This window comes from Symsagittifera roscoffensis, chromosome 9 (genome assembly GCF_963678635.1).
Source record: "Symsagittifera roscoffensis chromosome 9, txSymRosc1.1, whole genome shotgun sequence".
In the NCBI taxonomy this organism is placed as follows: Eukaryota; Metazoa; Xenacoelomorpha; order Acoela; family Convolutidae; genus Symsagittifera; species Symsagittifera roscoffensis.
The window spans coordinates 39365680-39385427 of record NC_087070.1 but is presented as its reverse complement, the minus strand read 5'-3'; the positions used below and the strand labels follow the sequence as shown (position 1 = coordinate 39385427).

The following is a 19748-nucleotide window of genomic DNA, read 5'->3' as shown; positions in this document are numbered from 1 at the left end:
AAGGTGGACAGCTGGGGTATCCCAATGGTCCAATCCCAAAACTTTATTCTCTAGTTAAAACTTATTTCCCTTGCTGGAATTCATCAATAGCAAATTTCTCAAGTTATTATACTTAATGCTAGAGTTACTGATATATTTAGTTATCTCAATCCTCGAGTGTGCTTTTATGTGAGTACCCAATTTGATTTGCTTGAGTGTGTTTTATGATTGTTATGTTAAGGTAAGGAGAGTTTTAGGTTGATCCATCTGAAATAGATCAAAGTTCCACTGTCTAATAAAAAGTAACTGTACGGATTGTTCCGACCCTGTTTTTAACGGCGTTCGTGTATTTTGGGTATTTTGAGACCTAAGTATGGGGACGTTCTTATTTTCTAGAGTGGGGGGGGGGGTATTTTGGTAGTGGCCTTTAAGCTGTAACGGGTTTTTAGTCTCATGTCGCAAGTGAACCGAATTGGTTCCGACCGTTCGAGGTAGAAAAACACAAGAGACGGTGTCCCTGACTCTTGAGCCAATGGTTATAGGGCCTATTTTTCTTAAGCCTCATATGTGACCGAAGTAGGCGACTGTTACATAGTGTTTTCATGGCGCTCCTGGGTGTTTTTACGACATCATGACTACGGAGTCGAACCCACTTGACACAGCTCCGGGCTACATGCCCATTCTAGAGTACCGGCGGTACGGTTCAGCGGGAACGTGTAAACCGTCCGGTTGTACCGTGATAGCTTTTAAAGAAAACTCGAGATAACTTCCTGGTACGCTCTCCGAACGAGGCTTAGCTAACCGAGTAAGGGGGGTAACTAGGGGGACGAAAAAACGAGCAAAAGACAAAAAGCGAAACAAAAACCGAAAAAGAATAGAAAAAGGAACAAAAACCATAAAACAAAAAATGATAGTGACTTTGACACCAAATTAGTTGGATCAACTTTTATATTAATTAAATAGTATACCCATACTGTTTTTTGTAAGACCGATCATTTCGATCCTTTCAGCAATTTGAAAAGGTGCCCGAGTGTTGGGCGTTGGGAAGAGTTTTCAGATGGCTTGCAACTTAGCTGGACCATAAGGAGACTTGACTGGAACAGGTGACCTGTCGAGTGGGAAAGTGGTTCACAGGGACTTAGCTGGACCATTAGGAGACTTGACTGGAACAGGTGACCAGTCGAGTGGGAAAGTGGTTCACAGGGACTTAGCTGGACCATTAGGAGACTTGAGTGGAACAGGTGACCAGCCAAGTGGGAAAGTGGTGCTGGTGATCAAGTGCAGGACAAACAACCAGCACGGAATCAGAGCAACAAGAGAGGATGGGGGTGTTCTCAAGTTGGTCAAACGGGTATCGTTAAAATCCACATTACATTATAGGAGATAAGTGTAAAATTGGATAAGCGGAACCCCACTATTTTGAGGAACGTCTTTTACTCAAGCAGGCCTGGAAACAGGTTCTACGGTTTTCTCTCAAGAGGTTTAGCACCCGGCGCTTAAGTATATTTTCGGCTTAAGAGCGGGGAGGTTAGAAGGGGGGCTGGTTAGGTTAGAGGTTGGCGGTTGTAAATTGTAAAAAGGGGGGAAATATTAGAGTAACTAATTGATCGACATCGTCGATTTAGTTACATTAGATTCTTATACGCGTTGATTATAAGAAGCGGATATCCAAATTTAACATCGAATTAAGGTAGGTACCCTGGTCGGATCGGGTGGGGGAACGGACGTAGACAGTTTTTAGTGATACCCCATAAGATCGCTAGCAGGGGGGAGGAAAACGCGTGGCAATCAGGTACCAGACAATTTTTTTTTGTTCAAATAAAGGGTTGACACAGGTCACCTTTGAATTTTAGGTGGGTTTATTTTTCTGTTTTTATCATTATTTTTTCTCTGTTCAGATTTTGACGCTTTTGGTAAAAAAAGTTTTAATCGGTTTTGAACAAACAGGTGATCACAAGACACCCCGAACAAGTTGGGTTTCAACTTGCATCAAAATAATAAAAGGGAAATAATTACAGTGAGGTTGGTAATTCTAACTTCTGGCCAGTAAGATTGGGTTTTTTGGGAAAATTTTTACTAGAGCTCAAGTGGTGGTAACAGGTACAGTGGTTCAAGAGTCCCGACAACGAAAGAGAAGAGTTCCCACTGTCCCAACACTGGAGAAGTCCCGGGACAGTACCGAAAAGTCTTGGGACAGGCAGTCTTGGGACAGGCGGTCTTGGGACAGGCAGTCTTGGGACAGGTGGTCCTGGGACAGGCACTCTTGGGACAGGCAGTATTGGGACAGGCAGTATTGGGACAGGCAGTCTTGGGACAGGCAGTCTTGGGACAGGCAGTCTGGGGACAGGCAGTCTGGGGACAGGCAGTCTGGGGACAGGCAGTCTGGGGACAGGCAGTCTTGGGACAGGCAGTCTTGGGACAGGCAGTCTTGGGACAGGCAGTCTGGGGACAGGCAGTCTGGGGACAGGCAGTCTGGGGATAGGCAGTCTTGGGACAGGCAGTCTGGGGACAGGCAGTCTGGGGACAGGCAGTCTTGGGATAGGCAGTCTTGAGACAGTTGAGAGAAGTCCTGGGACAGTACCTAAGAATCTTGGGACAGCACCAGAAAGTCTTGGGACAGTACCTAAGAGTCTTGGGACAGCACCAGAGGGTCTTGGGACAGTAAATATAAGTCTTGGGACAGTACCAGGAAGTCTTGGGACGGTACAAAAAAGTTGTGGGTCGGTACTAGAAGGTCTTGGGACAGTGCTCAACGCTCAATTAAAAGCAAAAGGACAGGTCCGGACGATTGAATCGCGAAAGATCCATTATATTAAGATCACGAATTGGAGACTTATTTTACTTGAGAGAATTAGAAATATTTTTAGAATTTTTATCCGTAGTATAGAAAATTGTGAATATTAGTATTGTAGATAGAAAAAATTGTAAATAAAAAACATGAGGCGTAGTAAGGTACCAATAGCAGAAAAAAGAGTTCTAGAGTCGAAGACCAAACATAACTCGTCGCAACGAAAATTGATACCGTCAGACCAAAAAGTAACAAGGAAGAACTTTTCAGTGAGCATGGTCAACACAAAAAGCGCAAAGGAAAACAAGACGAGAGGAAGCGCTGAAGCGGGACGGGCGGAACCTGATATAGAAATTGATCTTGAGACACCAGATCAGAGTGTTGATGAAGTAAAGAAGAAGACAACGGAGTCGACACCGATGCTGAATGCAGAAGAACAAAAGCAAAAGTCGATGGAATTCTCACCGATTGACACGCTGGAGGACACGACGGGCAACACGCCAGAAACAATAAAGGACGAGTCTCAAGCGAAAATAACGTCATTTACAGAGAGGATAGCAATGATGGTCGGAATGAAATCGAGAGACATAGTGGGAGAAGAACAAAAAGCCGAGAAAAGTAAAACGTTTGGAACAGTTTCCACGAAAACAACAGAGGTCAACCGAGATGATGATCAGGCCAAACATGGGGCAACAGCTAGTCATGGGGCAACAGCGGACCATGAAACAAATCCTCTTGAGCTGGGCGATTTAATGGCGAAGTTAGATCAGATCGACAGAAGACTCAAGTGCAGCGAGGAGGATCGAGAAGTGATAAAGAAATAATTAAGATACAACTAACACGAGTACCTGGACAACTACTTCAATCTGGCGAAGGCGACGGAGGAGAAGCTTCAGCAAATGTCAGACAAGGTAGAGGCCACTGACAAAGACCGCGAGGGAAATATCAACAAAGACATGCAAGCAATGAGGCAACGGTATGGCGCTGTGAACAGGCAGTTAGCGAGTCTGGAAACGAGAATGAGTAGTGACCAAGCTGAGAGTTCATTTGCCATACAGGCTAAACTGGATGCCATCTTGAGAAACTCTACATCACACGACAGGCCGGTAACGGATCGAACGCAAAGTAACAGAGTTGATTTCGTGGAACCACAACGGAACAAGCGTGAGTCAACACCACTACCGTTACCCCGGGGCGCAGCGAGCATCGGTGCGGGGGGAGGGGCAAGACAATTATCAAGAGTGGGACCTCAACTACGACAAATGGCCCGGGGAATTCCACAACAAGCAAAAATGTGGGACCTGATGCCATGACATGGGCTAGCACCTGGGAGATGATGAATAGGACATTAGAAGCGTTCGCTACGAGAAACACTGATTCGAGTGAGAGAGGAGGTGGCAAATCCAGGAGAACCTTCAAGAAGCCAAAAGAATTTAAGGATGACTCAGACGGATGCATCGATACTTGGGTAGAAGTCATGAGACTACATTTGGAACAGGACAACTTGAATGACGAGAGACAAGCCTGCACAGCGATACTCAGCAACTTAGAAGGCACGGCGTTGAAATGCGTTGTTGTAAAGAAGGAAGAGGAACGCGACACAGCGGACAAGATCTTCGAGATATTGTTGAATCGATTCGGGTCAGGCATGAAGGGTCACCAAGCGATGATGAGATTTGAAAAGAGAAGGCAAAGGGACGATGAATCAATTGATCGGTTCCTGTTTGATCTTGAGAGCTTGAGACGAAGGAGTGATCCTGAAGAGTCATCAAACAGAAGGAACTTTAGCATCGCCTCGAAGTTATGGATGGGGTAAAAAGTGACGACAGAAGAAATGAGACAGAAGTCAAGACAGTACATGCTGATGAAACCCAAGAAATACTCATACTCAGATAACAGGAACGTGCAAGGGGGGAATCAACCACAGAGGTCGTCATGGTATAAGCCTTGAGATGATATGGACAAACGCAGGTCATGCGCAAATTGTGGATCAGCGGATCATCATGTGGTGGACTGCACGACGTATAAACAAGGCATGAAGAGTCTGGGGTATGCTCCGGATGAGGAAGATATGAGCCAGATGGAAGAACACGAGTTCTACAGCGGCCTTATCATCAAGATAGGTGCGAGATGCTTCTTCTGCAATCAAGAGGGCCACTTTAGGATGGACTGTCCATTATTTTGGGAAGCAGTAAAAAATCAAAGTCATCCGAAACACAAGTTAGCATTAGCGGCGGTGCAGAACACGAGGAACAGACAAGCCGAGTTTGAAACAAGAAATTCAGAGGCACCGGATGCGGAACTACCGACGAAGACGGTGAAAGCTGTAACGCAGGTCAATAGTGCCATGGAGACCATGACCAGAAACTCTCCAGAGATAAATTTTGAGAGAGCAGCTGCGGAGGCTATTAACACGGTGAAACAGGACCTAGCGACGAAGAAGATAGAGCAACGATTGAAACACGAGATCGAAAAGCAGAAGTTTAACGAGACGTTAAGTTGGTCTGTGCCAGTGCCGGAAGCCTTAGTGGGAGCGACAAAGAGTGGAAATTGCAACACTCTGAAAATGGTGACGGGAAAGCCATTCGGCATAACAAAGATCGGAGCCAGGATAATGTCGATAATCACTGTGGGCGGCCACGAAGTAACGAGGAACTTGAGTGAACCCAGCGACCTGACAATAATGCTTATTGATGTGTACGCAGATTACTTGAGTGCAATAAGTCCACAGACGACTTCTGGAGCCTTGAGGGCGCTACTCACAAGAGGTGGCAGCAGTCAGTCCGTGTAGAGAATAGATACACAGAAGCTTATGGTCCGCATGAGGTGATGATAAATATAGATGGGATAAACATCTACACGAAAACCATGATAACATGTGATGAGGACCTAGCCGGACAGATCTACGTGGCCAAAGAAGAATTGAAAGTAAGATCGATTGGACACTGCGCAATGTTAGAAGAGGATACAATGCACATCGGGACGGAGGCAGACGTATCAGCACACGTGCTCGATATAAGTGGCAAAAAGACTCAGTTACGCGGGTTACTTGATACGGGAGCAGTCTTGAGTGTTATACCAATCGGGACTTGGGAGCGAATGGGTATCGACAAAGATGACTTGATAGACTCAAGAATACGGCTGTCAGCTGCAAACAAAGGGGCGCTGCGGGTACTAGGCAGGACACCGATAATAGCCCTCAACCTGGGGGAACGCAACCTGTGGATGAGCTTTCTTGTGGTGGAGAACCTAGACGAGTCTGACCAGTTCATTTTAGGCAGAGTCTTCATCAGGAATTTCGACATAACGGTTGATCTAAACAATGCCATATTCAGGATTCGGAGCCCGGACAGGAAGTACGTAATTAAACCGGTAAATCTGATAATGGTAAATGAGAATAATGCGCCGGTATTCTTGAGTAGGAGGGTAAGGCTGAAAGTGAACGAAGCGGCAATTGTAGGCCTACGGATGAAAAATTATAATGAATTAAGTGATAACAAGCAAGTATGCATAGTCCCAAATCCAAACAGTCAAAGTGCTGCTGTTTTCGGAAGATCCTTCTCGATAACCAAGAGCGGCCTCTGCGTCAGTGTCTTGTTGAATACTCTTGACATACCAATAACAATCCAGAGGGGGAGGATCTGGGATATGCTTTACCTGTGAAAACTCGATATGAAATGACTAAAAATGCAAAAGAAAATGAAGTACTTGAATGTCCCAATCACAGGGACAAGATTTGTATCTTGAGGCGATTAAAGAAAATAAAAGATTCATCAGGTCTTGTAAAGTCACTCAAGTCAGATACAGATGATGGACTCTCGAGCTGTTCTAATTTCCCAGAAAGACCAACACTAGAGGAAATGAAAATGGATAAACCAGTTTTACCTGAAATAGAGCACTTAAGGGGTAAGGTAACGGATGAACAGCTCGAAGCCATCAAGGAATCAAGGACGTACTAGAGCGGAACGAGGACGTTTTTTCGAGGTATAAGGCAGACATTGGATGTTGTAATTTCGTTGAACATGAAATAGCTTGAAGAGTCTGCGGTGCCGCACGGGAGGGGGCGAGGCGCATGACACCGCACAAATCGGATGCATGTAGGAAAGGGATAGAAACATTACTAGAGTATGATATGATAGAACCATCCAAATCACCGTGGGCGTGTGGAGTAGTGATGGCCAAAAAGAAAGGCGACCAATTGAGGTTCTGTTGCGAATTTCGGTACCTGAACTCCGTCACGGTGAAGGATGCCTATCCCATACCTAGAATTGATGAGAGCCTCTCTAAATTAGGTGATGCAAATTTTTTTTAAGACTCTTGATTTAGGTTCGGCATTTTGGCAAAACCCACTGAGGAAGCAGAACGGACAAAACAGGGTTCGCCTGCGAGCTAGCGCTGTTTCAATGTAAACGGATGCCATTTGGTCTATGCAATGCTACGGCCACATTTCAACGGTTGAAGGCACACGCATTGATAGGTGTGACAAAGAAATACGGCAATTTGGTAATGTGCTACGTGGATGACGTGGTGATAGCGACGCCTACAATGGAAGACCACATCGAGCGACTAGACGCGGTGTTTGCATGCATGAAGAGGTCAGGACTAAAATGCAAACCGTCAAAGTGCGAGATACTCAAGGACTCAATCAAATACTTGGGGAGGATGGTGGACAGGCATGGCATCAGACCAGACCCAGATGCATTAGAAGCGGTTCTGACTTGGAAATCGCCAAAGACGGAACATCAACTGATGAGCTTCCTGGGTTTCGCGAACTATTACAGGGAGTTCATCAAGGGCTACGCGAACAAGGTATACCCGATGCAACAACTAAGGAGACACAAAGGCAAGAAGTTCACGTGGAACAACGCGGCGGAAGAGTCATTCCAGAGAAAAAAGAAGGAGTTGTGCGAAGCACCAGTGCTAGGGATGCCAACGGAAAAAGGGATGTACGTGCTGGACACGGATGCGTTGGTAGTCGCGATTTCTGGCATCCTCCATCAAGAACAGGAATCGAACGGGAAGACAGTCTTGAGACCAATAGCGTACGGGAGTAAAGTCTTGAGTGATACGGAAATGAAGTACGGGGCGCCGAAAGCAGAGATGTTCGCGGTGGTTACCTTTGTCGAGAATTATAGAGCATACCTAGGCAGTGAGCCATTCGAGCTGCGAGTCAACAACAGGGCACTCAGCTGGCTGAAGACGTACTCAATGGACCAGAGCTACATTGGGAGGTGGATAGTTCGCCTGGACGGATACGACATGATAATTGAGCATATAACAAGAGAGAAACATCAAAATGCCGATAGCTTGAGTAAGAAGACGGAGTTCTACGAGAGACAAGATCAGAGGGAGGCGGATAGGCCGGAAATCAAAGATGGCTTCTCCTTCATGGATAAGGAAACGTATGATAGTCTTCCACTCACGAGATGGCTCGACAAGTCAAGCAAACCGATAGAAGATCACCCCGAACTACCAAAGGAGCCTCCAGAGAAAACAATCTTGGAAAAAAACCCGGGGGATACCGATAGGGATAATGCTCAAATCAAAAATTGTGAGGGAGACGCTCAAGGCAAAAGGCTATGATCTCAACGAGGTAGAAACGGGAGATGCACAGATAGATGAAGACTTGATGAGATTACTCGAGAAACTGGCAGACGATAAACCCGTGGTCAAAGAAAAAGGCATGGAGGAACCGGAAGTCACGATATTGAGAAGGAATGAAACTGGTGGTAGCGAGGACTCCTTAAAAGAAAAATCGGACGGGAAAGAAGTCGTACAGTCATTGGTTGATAAAATTCCTGATGACATACTTGAGCGGACCCGGGTTAGGAAGAAGTAAGTGGCATTTAGGGAGGAGGCTGAACACCTTAGACTAGAACAAGAGTCCGGGGAGTGGCCCACAGTGGAAGAAGATGCTGAAGAAGAAAAATTGTCCGGGGATGAAGAGTAGGATGAAGATTCGGAGAAGAGCAGCGATGACCAAGATAGTCTATGCATGATACTGGCGGAAGAGAAGATGAGACACCGCGACAGGGAGCTACAGACGGATCCCTCCTCAGGAACGTACAACTTGGATCAGCAGGAAGTGCGAGGAGGTGAAGAACTTGAGAAAATTGCAGTGTCGAGGAAACCATTTAGGGAGCTATCGTGCAACTCTTATGTCAGAACAAATCTGGTGCCAGAAGATGACAGGAAGATCATAAGGAGGATAGTATGCGTAAAGCTGAAGGATGACATCCTCAATCCTGGGGAAATGAATGGTCAGATAATGGCACTAAAAGAGCACGTCAAGGCAAGATATAGGCTGTCGGATCTAATACGGGCCCAAAAGAATGACAAGATGACAAGTAACCTCTCCACATGGATCCGGACGGGGTCCAAAGAGAAGGGGGACGTAGAAAAAGACAGCTACAAGATCCTATGCCAGTTCTACAAAGACAGAAAAGATTTACTCTATCACACAGCTGATGGGGTGGTGGCATGCAAGAGAAAAGATGAGGAGAAGATATTACACAAGCACAACCTCATCATACTGCCACAGTTGTATCAGACGGAAGTGTTATTTAGATCGCATGATCAAATGGGGCACCATGGGATAGACAAGGTGCAACAAAGAATACTTCATAGGTTTGACTGGCCAGGATTAAGGAAAGCTTGCGAGAGATAGGTGAATGCATGCCTGGCATGCCTGCAAGTGAAAGACCCAATGAAGATGAAGTTCCCACTCATGTCCGTTGAAAGCTCGGAATTTAACGAGATTGTGCAGATAGACCATCAGAAGATCTGTATGACAGAATCGGGATATAACCAGATACTGGTCATAATAGATCATTTCACAAAATTGGCAGAAGCGGTGTCGTGTCAGACAGCCTCGGCAGAAGAGAGTTGTGACCACCTGATAACACATTGGATATCACGGTATGGTTGCCCCATGACATTTCAGTCGGACAACGGCAAAGTTTTCGTGGGGGCCTGACAGAAGAATTGATGAAGAGGTCACACATTGCTCAAGCGCACTCCACAACGTACCATCCCCAAACCAACGGGTTAGTGGAGAGACAGAATAGAACATTGGTAAACATGCTGAGCTTATACTGCTCAAGATATATGACAGACTGGGACAAATATCTGGCGCAAGTGGTAGGGGCATACAACAGTACGCAACACTCAACAACAGGAATCAGTCCCTTCATGATGTTGACGGGCAGGGAAAAAGCGATGCCTCTAACATTCTTTTACCCAGAATACGAAGGGAAAAATACATCGCCTCGAGCTTATGTGAAAGAAGCAGTTAAGAGACAGCAAGAACTAAACGAGCTCTGCAGGAGGAACACAGCGCAAGTGCAAATGAGACAGCGGAAGAAACACGATGAGAAAATACTGCAAGCGAAACCATATGCAGTGGGCCAATACGTCTGGGTCTTCCAGAATGTTATACCCCCCAAAGGGACAAAGAAACTACTTGAGAAATGGAGAGGACCGTTCATGATAACGGAAGTGCACCAGCAAGGACGGTTTTACCGCTTGAGTACGGGGCGTGCCGCGCATTTTGAAAACTTGAAACCTCATGTCCCCTTCCCAGAAGACTGGTGTGTACCACAGAATATGGAGGTACTCGAGTACCTATTAGTGGAACCAGCTTGCGAGTTGAACGAAAAGGGCACCAGAGAGAAAAATGATGGCAACGAGGACTTGAGTCTGGATGATAATGAAAAGATAGAAGCGGACTCAGAGGCGGAATCCTTTGTGGAAGAAGACTGGAACGATCCGGAGCAGGAAGAGGTGCCAAATACTTGGGGAGGATGGTGGACAGGCATGGCATCAGACCAGACCCAGATGCATTAGAAGCGGTTCTGACTTGGAAATCGCCAAAGACGGAACATCAACTGATGAGCTTCCTGGGTTTCGCGAACTATTACAGGGAGTTCATCAAGGGCTACGCGAACAAGGTATACCCGATGCAACAACTAAGGAGACACAAAGGCAAGAAGTTCACGTGGAACAACGCGGCGGAAGAGTCATTCCAGAGAAAAAAGAAAGAGTTGTGCGAAGCACCAGTGCTAGGGATGCCAACGGAAAAAGGGATGTACGTGCTGGACACGGATGCGTTGGTAGTCGCGATTTCTGGCATCCTCCATCAAGAACAGGAATCGAACGGGAAGACAGTCTTGAGACCAATAGCGTACGGGAGTAAAGTCTTGAGTGATACGGAAATGAAGTACGGGGCGCCGAAAGCAGAGATGTTCGCGGTGGTTACCTTTGTCGAGAATTATAGAGCATACCTAGGCAGTGAGCCATTCGAGCTGCGAGTCGACAACAGGGCACTCAGCTGGCTGAAGACGTACTCAATGGACCAGAGCTACATTGGGAGGTGGATAGTTCGCCTGGACGGATACGACATGATAATTGAGCATATAACAAGAGAGAAACATCAAAATGCCGATAGCTTGAGTAAGAAGACGGAGTTCTACGAGAGACAAGATCAGAGGGAGGCGGATAGGCCGGAAATCAAAGATGGCTTCTCCTTCATGGATAAGGAAACGTATGATAGTCTTCCACTCACGAGATGGCTCGACAAGTCAAGCAAACCGATAGAAGATCACCCCGAACTACCAAAGGAGCCTCCAGAGAAAACAATCTTGGAAAAAAACCCGGGGGATACCGATAGGGATAATGCTCAAATCAAAAATTGTGAGGGAGACGCTCAAGGCAAAAGGCTATGATCTCAACGAGGTAGAAACGGGAGATGCACAGATAGATGAAGACTTGATGAGATTACTCGAGAAACTGGCAGACGATAAACCCGTGGTCAAAGAAAAAGGCATGGAGGAACCGGAAGTCACGATATTGAGAAGGAATGAAACTGGTGGTAGCGAGGACTCCTTAAAAGAAAAATCGGACGGGAAAGAAGTCGTACAGTCATTGGTTGATAAAATTCCTGATGACATACTTGAGCGGACCCGGGTTAGGAAGAAGTAAGTGGCATTTAGGGAGGAGGCTGAACACCTTAGACTAGAACAAGAGTCCGGGGAGTGGCCCACAGTGGAAGAAGATGCTGAAGAAGAAAAATTGTCCGGGGATGAAGAGTAGGATGAAGATTCGGAGAAGAGCAGCGATGACCAAGATAGTCTATGCATGATACTGGCGGAAGAGAAGATGAGACACCGCGACAGGGAGCTACAGACGGATCCCTCCTCAGGAACGTACAACTTGGATCAGCAGGAAGTGCGAGGAGGTGAAGAACTTGAGAAAATTGCAATGTCGAGGAAACCATTTAGGGAGCTATCGTGCAACTCTTATGTCAGAACAAATCTGGTGCCAGAAGATGACAGGAAGATCATAAGGAGGATAGTATGCGTAAAGCTGAAGGATGACATCCTCAATCCTGGGGAAATGAATGGTCAGATAATGGCACTAAAAGAGCACGTCAAGGCAAGATATAGGCTGTCGGATCTAATACGGGCCCAAAAGAATGACAAGATGACAAGTAACCTCTCCACATGGATCCGGACGGGGTCCAAAGAGAAGGGGGACGTAGAAAAAGACAGCTACAAGATCCTATGCCAGTTCTACAAAGACAGAAAAGATTTACTCTATCACACAGCTGATGGGGTGGTGGCATGCAAGAGAAAAGATGAGGAGAAGATATTACACAAGCACAACCTCATCATACTGCCACAGTTGTATCAGACGGAAGTGTTATTTAGATCGCATGATCAAATGGGGCACCATGGGATAGACAAGGTGCAACAAAGAATACTTCATAGGTTTGACTGGCCAGGATTAAGGAAAGCTTGCGAGAGATAGGTGAATGCATGCCTGGCATGCCTGCAAGTGAAAGACCCAATGAAGATGAAGTTCCCACTCATGTCCGTTGAAAGCTCGGAATTTAACGAGATTGTGCAGATAGACCATCAGAAGATCTGTATGACAGAATCGGGATATAACCAGATACTGGTCATAATAGATCATTTCACAAAATTGGCAGAAGCGGTGTCGTGTCAGACAGCCTCGGCAGAAGAGAGTTGTGACCACCTGATAACACATTGGATATCACGGTATGGTTGCCCCATGACATTTCAGTCGGACAACGGCAAAGTTTTCGTGGGGGCCTGACAGAAGAATTGATGAAGAGGTCACACATTGCTCAAGCGCACTCCACAACGTACCATCCCCAAACCAACGGGTTAGTGGAGAGACAGAATAGAACATTGGTAAACATGCTGAGCTTATACTGCTCAAGATATATGACAGACTGGGACAAATATCTGGCGCAAGTGGTAGGGGCATACAACAGTACGCAACACTCAACAACAGGAATCAGTCCCTTCATGATGTTGACGGGCAGGGAAAAAGCGATGCCTCTAACATTCTTTTACCCAGAATACGAAGGGAAAAATACATCGCCTCGAGCTTATGTGAAAGAAGCAGTTAAGAGACAGCAAGAACTAAACGAGCTCTGCAGGAGGAACACAGCGCAAGTGCAAATGAGACAGCGGAAGAAACACGATGAGAAAATACTGCAAGCGAAACCATATGCAGTGGGCCAATACGTCTGGGTCTTCCAGAATGTTATACCCCCCAAAGGGACAAAGAAACTACTTGAGAAATGGAGAGGACCGTTCATGATAACGGAAGTGCACCAGCAAGGACGGTTTTACCGCTTGAGTACGGGGCGTGCCGCGCATTTTGAAAACTTGAAACCTCATGTCCCCTTCCCAGAAGACTGGTGTGTACCACAGAATATGGAGGTACTCGAGTACCTATTGGTGGAACCAGCTTGCGAGTTGAACGAAAAGGGCACCAGAGAGAAAAATGATGGCAACGAGGACTTGAGTCTGGATGATAATGAAAAGATAGAAGCGGACTCAGAGGCGGAATCCTTTGTGGAAGAAGACTGGAACGATCCGGAGCAGGAAGAGGTGCCAAATACTTGGGGAGGATGGTGGACAGGCATGGCATCAGACCAGACCCAGATGCATTAGAAGCGGTTCTGACTTGGAAATCGCCAAAGACGGAACATCAACTGATGAGCTTCCTGGGTTTCGCGAACTATTACAGGGAGTTCATCAAGGGCTACGCGAACAAGGTATACCCGATGCAACAACTAAGGAGACACAAAGGCAAGAAGTTCACGTGGAACAACGCGGCGGAAGAGTCATTCCAGAGAAAAAAGAAAGAGTTGTGCGAAGCACCAGTGCTAGGGATGCCAACGGAAAAAGGGATGTACGTTCTGGACACGGATGCGTTGGTAGTCGCGATTTCTGGCATCCTCCATCAAGAACAGGAATCGAACGGGAAGACAGTCTTGAGACCAATAGCGTACGGGAGTAAAGTCTTGAGTGATACGGAAATGAAGTACGGGGCGACGAAAGCAGAGATGTTCGCGGTGGTTACCTTTGTCGAGAATTATAGAGCATACCTAGACAGTGAGCCATTCGAGCTGCGAGTCGACAACAGGGCACTCAGCTGGCTGAAGACGTACTCAATGGACCAGAGCTACATTGGGAGGTGGATAGTTCGCCTGGACGGATACGACATGATAATTGAGCATATAACAAGAGAGAAACATCAAAATGCCGATAGCTTGAGTAAGAAGACGGAGTTCTACGAGAGACAAGATCAGAGGGAGGCGGATAGGCCGGAAATCAAAGATGGCTTCTCCTTCATGGATAAGGAAACGTATGATAGTGAAATGGGCGGAACCAGACTTGCCGATAACAGCAGGAACCAGGAGTGGTAATCGTAAACGGACGGGCATGAGGTACAATAGGTACGGGGATGACTTCTTGATTGACAAGATACGGCCTGATGAGTTGAGCGATGAGTTGCTGAGTGTGGGCGAATTGGTGGCAGACGATGAATGGCAAATCATCAACGACAGCGAACACTACCCGAAGGAAGACTACTCCACACCAGAATAAGAAACAGATCTGGAGCAGAGCGAGATAGAGAGAAGGGAGAATACAAACTTGAGAATACTTGAGATGCGCGATGTCAAAAGCAAAGGAGATGAAGGGCAAAGCATCCAGCAGGTCGACGTGTCAGCAGAACAACACGTGAAAACGGAAGATCCCCTCTACGGTTGGACGGCAAACGACAGGCCGCTCGAAATACCACTAGATAATTTAGACCCAGCATCATCGACGGGGACGTCGATAAATATTTTTGTCCGGGGAGTGGGGGTAGGACTTACCCACACCGAAAATTTGATGATAAAGAAACTCAGAGAAGTAAGAGAGACCAACGGGCTAGAACTGGGCGAGGAAGAAGCCGAGCCTACCATAGGACGAAATTTCAAAACGAAATTTGAAATTTCTAAAGAATACTCGGAGATTATCCTGATAACGGACAGCGACTTCATTCTGTCAGACAGGACTAGCGCGATCTGTATAACGGCGGATATGAGCTTCAAATCGAGACTGGAGGCCGACTTCAAGAGAGAATACCAGAACGTGAAGTTTTTATTCAGACAGAGACCGGGGCTGGGAGGAATGGCTGCGCTTCTACCATCAGTGGCACAAGTCCCAGGCAAATACCTGTGCTTTCTAGTGACGAGGGTCAATGAAAGGAATACGGTAGATCCTGAGCACGTGATGTTAGCACTAACGAGGCTGAGAGATTTCATGATTGAAAGAGGGATAGTGGAGGTCTCGATGCCTGTTTATGACCTAAACAGGGGCAAGTTGAGCCCAAGAGAGTTGTATGCCATCCTACACGTGGTCTTCGCAGAAACAGAGATAATGGTACACCTACACTGGAAATACTATTTGAGTATCGCCTGAGCTACGGGTGGTCAACGGAGGACTTGACTTGGGAGTACATGGTGATCTCGAGTAAGGGTACATGGCGACCTCGAAGCAGATAGATGGATTTTAACGTAATTGGCATGACAATTATAATTTGAAGAGTGACGGTGCTAAAACATAAAATAAATCTGCATGCTCTTAAAAAAAACTTCCAATTGAATTATTTTACTAAAACAAATGGAGGGATAAGGTTTTAACTACAATAATGGGGGGGTTTAAGGTTAGGAACATAGCACCTTAGTCTAAAAAGTGGATTTTACTTTCAGATTGATTTGTTAAATCGAGTTGACGACCCAAACACTCATTGGAAAGAGAATAGAAGGTCTTGAACAAAGTTCACGATCAGCAACATTCGGAAGAGATATTTCTCAAGTACTCAAGTTGGTACGTTATTCCTCAAGTTGGTACGGTAACAGTCAAGTTGGTACGGTAATTCTCAAGTTGGTACGGTAATTCTCAAGTTGGTACGTTAATTCTCAAGTTGGTACGGTAACACTCAAGTTGGTACGGTAATTCTCAAGTTGGTACGGTAATTCTCAAGTTGGTACGGTAATTCTCAAGCTCTTACGGTAATTCTCAAGTTGGTTAGTGAGATAATCTAAAAATTGTAAAAATGGCAGATCGATTTTGGAAATCCATGCCTGCGGCGCTAAAGAGGCCTACGCTCGATGAGTTGTACAGACGCTTGAGGGACCTGGACTACACCCAAGTGGACGAGAGGATGGCAGTGCTGTTGAACGCCATCCTGCAATTAGAGGAGCAAGGTGAGTGCAGGGAGTCCGCAACCGAAGCTGTCGTGATGGTCGGCTACACCACAGAAGGCATATCCAATCAAGAACAAACCAGGTGGCTATCCTGGAATGTGGATGGAGGGGTGAGAGGGTTCGACTTGGCGAGGAATCCTGGCTTAAGCAACAACACTGAGTACGGCGCGGGAGAATTCCCATTGCCGACCAGACCATCAGCAAGATCCGCGAGCCAGTCCACAAGCAAGCCACCTTCAATCACGAGAGCCCAGCAAACGGAAAAGACGTATCCTGACCTCAGCAACTTGAAGAGGGCGCAGAGGGAGAATAATAAAGCGAATCTTGAACGGGAGAGCGCGAAGCTCGAGAGAAATCAAGCGAATCTGGAGAGGGACCAGGCGATCCTTGAGAGGGACCAGGCGCGTCGTGACCTTGATATGTTGAGAGCAGAATACCAGCAAGAACAGAGGGTGCGAGAGAACGCGGCGAATTGTGAGCAGTTGAAGTCGGAACTTGAAAGGATCCAGCGGAGACAACGAGAGCTCGACAGGCAAAAGGAAGAGGAAACCAGGACGATGTCGCGTATGGAGGTGGATGAGGCTCACAGATCGAAGGGACGATTCAACTTAGACCGCGCGGCTCAAAAACACATAAACGAGGGACTGGAAGTATGGATACCAACCGAATCAGCGTCCTCCCTGCGCTGTTTGGAGACGCAACCGATACGCTCATTGATGGACGTGGTGGGTGCAGTTCACCTGATTGTAGGGGACAGCCTGGTACGGGTGCTGACCCGAATCCAGTCGCACTGGCAGACTGGAGTCTTGAGTTTCTCTGGAGCCGCAATGCCGCAGATGTTGGCATCACTTGAGATGCTAGGGATGGCAAGAATGTACACAGTGACTCTAATGTTGGGGACGAATGACGTGTCCAGAGGGGAATCGAGGAAAGTCATGAGGCTACATGATAAAGTGAGCTGCATCCTGGAGGAGCTGCGGATTCAGATGGATCCCGCCATACTCACAGTTTGCACCACCCCTTACAACATGAAGGCCGACCAACACGCGATAGAAATGAACGAGAAAGTGCGGAACCTGAACGAGATAATTAGGCAGATACATCAAAGGAGTGTCCTTCCCGTCAGATTGCTGGACGTAGCCGACCAGATGGAGCGATCCTTCCCGGAGGATGCGTCCTCAGACGGAATCCATTTCGACAGACCTAGGGGTGTGGAGTGGTTGAATGACGTTTTCCAGAGGCACATAAGTGAGTTGGAGGCAGATCTGCTTGAGACGGCCCAATTCACATTCGGTCCACCCCCAAATCCCCCTTTCCTTGCCACAAGACCCCTGTCCAGTCGCCTGGGAGCGAGAGTCGACTCAAGAGACAGCTCGAGGAGCAGCTGGACTAGATTACCGGGTTCCACGCCAATGGGAGCCGAGGAAGCGGAGTCATCAACGCCCCAAAGTTCAGTGGTGTCCTCAGTGGTAGTGGTAGACAACAAGAGAGTGGAGAGACCAGCGGAGGCAAGCCGAGCGCGATATCTGGAGAAAGTAAAGGAATTGGACCTGGAGGATCTGGAGTGCAGACAGGAGTTGGCGGAAGTCCTGGGGCTCAAGCACATGTCACACGAGGATTTGAGTCGACGCAAGTGCGTAGACTGGCTAAAGGCCCACAAAACGCATTTCTCGAGAGCAAGAATGGTGGAGACGGCTGATTTCAGGCTGGTTAAAAAGTTGAAATTTGTCTAGAGAAAAAAAAACATCTCGAGCAAAAATCGAAACAAAAAATTGGGTGCTGAAAAATGTATTGGGCTATTTCAAAGTTTCGTTTTTAGCATGTTTAAGGGAGTTTGTGTATAATACAATTTTTTACCCTTTGAATAAGCAAGATTATTGCAATTTGGTACTTGTCAAATGTCCTTGAACTTGGACTCACTCATATGCTTCCTTTATTATGAGTTTAATCAACCATTCGGCGAATCTGGCCGTCAGGTAACACTTGTGGTTCCAATCCGAACGGGACCCGATTTTTGCAAACCTGAGTTTTTGTGGTTTTTTGGACTATTGTGCGTCTTTATTTTTGTCGGCTTAGTTCCCGTAGCCCGATTGAATGCTCGTCTGCCTGCTTGTCTGTGCCTGCCTAGTTCCCGCAGAAAGGTATTTTTGAAAATTCGGCTTCTCTCTAGCATTTTGAAAGCTCCTTGAAAGTTTCCAATGTTGCAGGTAATTTTTTTCGGACCTTTTGGCCTTTCTCGCAATTTTTATAAGTTTTAATTAAAAGAAAACGATGTTTTGTGAAGTTTTTTTTTCAAGTTATGATTTTTTTTCATTTGATGTCATTCTCAGTCTTTCACCTTTGTATCGCAAATAATGAAAAGCTCAGCTTCGCCTCTGTGCAATGATACATTCTTTCCAATTTAGTTTTCATTCAGCGTAAAATTTAGAACATTTACAACAAAATGAAGTCTAATTGCGAGAACCCCGTGGACTTTTGCTGCCTGTTTTCAGGCGCTTTTTTTGTGTATTTAATCAAGGGCCTCTCTCGCTGTGTTTCATTTCTTAGTTTTATTCGACTTTTTATTGGGCATATACAAACGTTCAAGTTTATCTAGATTTCTAAATTCTAGAGTTCTTTATGAATAGTGCAACTGTAAAACGTTCTGTTAAATCAAACGGCTTTTAGTTGATATGTTTTTGGTCTCTTTGAGTTCGGTGAAACTTTTTTAAATGTTGGTAATTTTTATTTCTTCTAAGCTTAACTTAAATCTAATTCTTTATTTTGGAAAATCGGTTGTATTTAAATGAGTTTTAGATTCTTTTTTATTTCAGTCAGCACGATAATCCCAACAACGAGGCATCAGGAGCTTCAAGTTTGCCACGACGAGTAGATGAAGAGAGTCCAGTTAATTCGACGATAGAAATGTCTGATTGCAATTCACAAAATCATGTCTCGCATGTCTAGTCAATCAGTTTATTTTTTGGTGCTAATTTCACTATTTTTTCTTATAATTTGTTGTTTTAAAGTTGATTCAATGCCTTCTTCGTTCCTCGACCGTTATTTGACTACTAGTTTTATGGGTCATTTTGGTGAGTTTACCTGAAGTACAGAAAAGGGTTGTAAGAAAGAAAAAAGGCAAAAATGCCCTACATTTGCTAAAAAGTATTCAAGACATGCTGGTTTCATTGCGCAAAAAAACTAATCGAATTAAAGTGGATGAACCAAAATAATCATTCCTGTGGTTTAATAATTTTTTGAGGTTTTCGAAGTGACTTATTTTCGAGTTGCTATCTTTGTTTTAAAACATTTTTTTTAGCTAATAAATTTGATGAAAACAATAGTTTCGTAGTTTGTTTTAAAATTCAGAAGGGTTTGCAGAAATTAATAAAAATTAACAACTAGAAACCCAATTTATGATTTTAGGTT

At 45.8% G+C, this 19748-nt stretch overlaps 2 protein-coding genes across 3 annotated transcripts in view; both read left to right on the top strand.

Moving 5' to 3' along the window:
• Nucleotides 1-19748, top strand: part of LOC134853927 (beta-1-syntrophin-like) — a 236233-nt gene that overhangs the window by 178222 nt on the left and 38263 nt on the right. The window lies entirely within an intron of this gene.
• On the top strand, nucleotides 941-19597 carry LOC134854660 (uncharacterized). Of its 2 annotated transcripts, none has more exons than XR_010164428.1 (2): nucleotides 941-1330; nucleotides 19154-19256. XR_010164428.1 is itself a non-coding variant. In XM_063871007.1 (2 exons), exons 1-2 carry the CDS (start codon nucleotides 16190-16192, stop codon nucleotides 19284-19286), a joined length of 1917 nt encoding a protein of 638 aa, XP_063727077.1. In that variant the 5' UTR covers nucleotides 15752-16189; the 3' UTR covers nucleotides 19287-19597. The 2 variants fall into 2 exon arrangements, 1 of the variants encoding a protein (XP_063727077.1); XM_063871007.1 differs by lacking the exon at nucleotides 941-1330 and adding an exon at nucleotides 15752-17973 and having other exon boundaries at nucleotides 19154-19597.